This window comes from Dioscorea cayenensis, chromosome 1, assembly GCF_009730915.1.
Source record: "Dioscorea cayenensis subsp. rotundata cultivar TDr96_F1 chromosome 1, TDr96_F1_v2_PseudoChromosome.rev07_lg8_w22 25.fasta, whole genome shotgun sequence".
NCBI classification, from domain to species: Eukaryota; Viridiplantae; Streptophyta; class Magnoliopsida; order Dioscoreales; family Dioscoreaceae; genus Dioscorea; species Dioscorea cayenensis.
Window position 1 is genome coordinate 4,364,696 of NC_052471.1, and position 4,466 is coordinate 4,369,161.

The 4,466-nt window shown below is 31.5% G+C and overlaps 1 protein-coding gene across 1 annotated transcript; it reads right to left on the reverse strand.

The window, feature by feature from the left end:
- Positions 1-746: 746 nt before the first annotated feature.
- Positions 747-3,983, reverse strand: LOC120264444 (flotillin-like protein 3). The gene is made up of 3 exons (XM_039272257.1): positions 3,574-3,983; positions 2,074-2,604; positions 747-1,259 (listed from the first exon to the last, which is right to left on the reverse strand). The coding sequence occupies exons 1-3, from the start codon at positions 3,976-3,978 to the stop codon at positions 747-749; spliced, it is 1,449 nt and encodes a 482-aa protein (XP_039128191.1). The 5' UTR covers positions 3,979-3,983.
- Positions 3,984-4,466: the final 483 nt, after the last annotated feature.

The window sequence follows — 4,466 nt, forward strand, 5'->3', positions numbered from 1 at the left end:
TTAGGACACCACATTGACTAAAGTACCATGATGTGAGGTTTGTTTAGCTTCGAGTTTACCTGACCGTCATGCTCTCCTCATCTACCCTCCGGAAGGCCTAGGGATTTTCTCTTTTATTTTTAGTTCCTCTTCTTTGGTTATTCTTTTTTATGGTGTTTTGTTGCTGTGATTGTTTTTTCTCCTTTTGTCGTAGTTCATTGTTTTTCTTGTCTTGCCATAGTTTTCAACCTCTTACACATACCCAATTTTTATTATTAAGGTATGTGGTTCATTCAATCTTTTTTTAAATTCCTTTTAAAAAAGGATAAATAATCTCCATTCCTGTAAACTAAAGTTTTGATTATAAATATAAATATTTCCTTTTGCATTTTGAAAATTATTTTATTTATCAAACTTATATGATTAGTCAAACTGAATGTGTATTAAGTTTGTAAAAATAAACAATTAATTTCTGTTCTATTTAAAACATTTAATGTGTTTTGCATCGATGATAAGATATGAGTTTAAGGTTTTTTTTTTTTTTTAAAAAAAAGAGTATTTTTCATGAGTTTACCCAGAATGTAAGCTTTATAACTTCAAATGCTTTTGCCTACCAAATATAAAACCATTTTTATTAATCAAACTATCATCCATTAACCAAGCCCTAAGTCAGACCACCATACTTAAAACAAAAACCCTAAAAAAACACAAACCAGTGCAAATCAAACTAAAACAAAAACCCCTAAAAATCAAGAGTTCATCATCACTTAATTAGAATCAGCAGCAGCAGAAGAAGGCAATGCTCCAAGCCATGCAGGAGGCAGCATCCCTGTTTGCTCATGCACAGTGCTCAACAATGGAGGAAGCATCTTATAAACCCCTGCAATTTCCTTCATTGCACCAACACCACCAGCACCACCTTCATTATTATTACTCCAAATACTTAGTTTTGGTTGCATTCCTTTCACTGCATCAGCATTGATCCTTGCCATGTCTTTGTACAGTCCTCCATCGATCATCAAATAGTCTCTGAGAGCTTGATAGTTTCCTCCCAATGAGTCTAAGAGAGTCCTTAGATATAGCCCTTGTGCCTCACCCAGGGCCACTATTCCTTCAGCTTCCTTCTTCTTGCTGTATAACTGACCATCGGCTTCTTGACGGCGGGCGAAGAATGCAGCCTCTGCTGCTGCTTTTTGAGCCTCAGCAGTTTTTAATTGCTCATATAAAACTGCTTCTGCTTGTTTCTGCTTCTGGTATAACACCCAGTTTGCTTCTTGCACCTGTTAAATTATTATAAAAAAAAAAAAAAATTATGACTAGAATCATTTACTAATAATAATAATAATAATAATAATAATAATAATAAGAGGTTTACTTCTCAATCAATATTAGTTATTAACTACTTCTTGAAATCATCAACATCACCATCTCAAAATAAGTATATATATATATATATATATATATCAGAAATAAGATGAAGAATTAGGGTTTTGGGTTATCACCTTCATCTCATTTTCAATAGGTGTGCTCAACTAGTTTTATTAACACCATGCATGCATATGGAGATAACTTCAAAATCATCAACAAGTTAAAAAATCTATTCAAGATATATATCAAGTATAAATAAATAATACTATTCTTTATACATGAGTATATATATATAGGAAAGAACATAAAGAATTAGGATTTTTGGTTATAACCTTTAATTTATCTCATTTTCTCAATAGGTATGTGTTACTAGTTTTCTTAACACCATGCAGCTAAAGATAACTTCAAAATCATCAACAAGTTAAAAAATCTATTCCGCATATCAAATATAAATAAATAGCACTATTCTTTATATGGGAATATATATATATATATATATATATCAAAGAAAGAAAATAAAGAATTAGGGTTTTCGGTTAGCACCTAATTAATCTCATTAATTTTCAATAGGGACATGCTTTACTAGTTTAGTTAATATTATGCATAACTTCAAAATCATGAACAAGTTGAAAAATCTATTGGGCATAAATTCTTCATATATGAATTGAATATATATATATATATACGAAAGAAAATGAAGAATTAGGGTTTTTGATTATTATATACCTTGATCTCATACTCAACAGTGGTCTGGCTAAGCTTGTCAGCCTTGAGTTTCTCCGTCTGCTTGGCAGCATTCTTCTTCTCCAATTCCATCTGCAGCTCGGCCTCTCTTATCGCCACTGCCTTCACCGCCTCCACCTCTGCCACCTTCGCCTTTTTCTGGAGCTCGGCTTTCTTCATTGCAAGCTCTGCATTAGCTTGAGCCACCTCGGCCTCTCTCTTATTTTGATATATTTGCACATCAGTCTCAACATTCACTATCTCCTTCTTCCCTTCTCCTTCCCTTTTCTTCGAGTAAATCTTTGTCTCCGCATCAATCTTTGCCGCATTTTGTAATGTGCTTCCTTCTCTTTCTTTTTCACCGATCCTTCCTTTCATCATTGCTTCGGCGACATCAACTCTTGCTTGGTTAGCTGCTTCTTGTTGAGTTTTTTGACCAAGATAAGAGAAGTATTCATGGCCTTTAACATCCACTAATTGTTTCACATTTGCATTGTAAATGATAAGGCCAAATTGGTTCAGCTCAAGTTGCACCTGTTGTGGGAAAATTTCAAGAACAACAACATATAAAAGATTTGATATGCTTCTAAGACATGATATGAATTTAATCTTGTTTGTTCAATGCATTCAACTTAATGTAAAATAATGAAGTTAGAAGAGACATGATTTCCACAGTATAAGAAAGACAAAACTTGAAAAAAATTTGGTTAAAATTAAAATAATGAAGTTAGACAAGACGTGATATCCATAGTAGAAGAATTCAAAGACAAATCTTGAAAAATTGCACATTTTGTATATATTTATCACTTATGAAGTACATATAATATAATTTATCAAGAGAAACAATAAATTGGTGGCTGTCTAATTTTGGTTTGTTCAATCAAAACATTATAATAAAGTTGTGTCGCTTGTTGTAATAAATTCGAATTGTAACAAGAACTAGAGGAAGAAAGAATGAATCTTAAACAGCATATGTTTTTTTAAGAGAAATAATAGATTTGATTGTAATTAAATTTGAATCCAGAATTTGATCCCAAATAAATAACAAATTAAGTTAAATACAAGATCAAAATTAAGGTTTTGAACTCCTCCTAATTATACTCTTAAATTTTTAGCGCAAGAAAACCATAGACATGAATCTTTTTCAAAGAAAAATATTAGATTGGACAAGAAAATAAGGGGAAAAAAATAAAAATCACCTCCAGATTTATAATAACAACAACAAAATTAAACCAATAAAGAAAGAAAAAAAACAATAATCATACTAATAATAACAATAAAATAAAAACTATATATGACAAGGAAGCAAAACAACATAAAGAAAATTAAGAAATCTCAATCCAGAAATCCGATGACAAAAATAAAATTATAAATAAATGATAATAATAACAATTTATCAATACGAAAGAGATTAATTTTGATTAAGCAAGTGATTTTAAAATCAAATTTTTATAGAAGAAGAAAAGATAATAATGAAGAAGAAGAAGAAGAGAAATTTAGAACCTTTTCAAAGACTTCTTGCTTAAAAGATTTAGTGCCTTTGAAGATCTCTTCCATGGTCATAGAAGCAGCAAGAACCCTAGTTTCACCTTCAATGACACCTTGCACAAGCTCGTTGACATGGTTTGATTGCTTGTCATGTTGAGACATGAGCCTGGCATACTTAGTCAAGCTTTCTTGATCATCAGCACGAGGACCAATTGTGAATACTGCCGGCAAAATAAACGGTAACTTCTCAAGGCTCATGGCCTGAACTTCAAATGTGTAGTTCACCGGCGAAATGTCGAACTTAACACAGTTTTGGCCCGGAAAAATCCATGCTTTCTTTCCGAGCTTCAAGTCTTCGATGCCGAAGCCAGTGATGGCTAAGTACTCTGATGCACTTGCTACTCTGTAGAACCAACCCATCTTGTTCTTTCCTTGAGATAGTTGCACACGCTTCTTGTTCTTCTTCTTCTTGATTTATATATATTTATATATATTGGGATAAATTCAAATATTTAATATAGTTATCAACTAAGACATAAAACAGATTGAGTTGTGTTGAATTTGAAATTATGGTTAATGAAAGATAAAATAATTAGATTTTATCTATTTTTTATTTTTTTTCCAAAAGGGAAATTAGGTTTAAAAAAATTCCATATATGACAATATTTGGGGAAAAAAAGCATAAGCTTTAAACTATAGTAATAATTAAACTAAGTGGAAATGAACAAAAAGTCCCTCCGTTCAAGGATTCACAAAAAAACTCCATGACTTTGAGTATTCCCAAAAGATCCTTCCTTTTTCTGACAGTTATTTTTCAGACCTTACATAAAAGTGATTGATGTTGACATAAAAGTAACAGATATTAACTGTGCTGACTCTCAGTTTTTAAGCGAAAATACCAAATTTTA

Coding starts and splice junctions, on each gene's coding strand:
- LOC120264444 (XM_039272257.1), bottom strand. CDS start 3,978: ATGGGTTGGTTCTACAGAGTAGCAAGTGCATCAGAGTACTTAGCCATC. Junction 2,605..3,573: donor AGCAAGAAGTCTTTGAAAAG/GTTCTAAATTTC, acceptor TTCCCACAACAG/GTGCAACTTGAGCTGAACCA. Junction 1,260..2,073: donor CTGTTGAGTATGAGATCAAG/GTATATAATAAT, acceptor ATAATTTAACAG/GTGCAAGAAGCAAACTGGGT.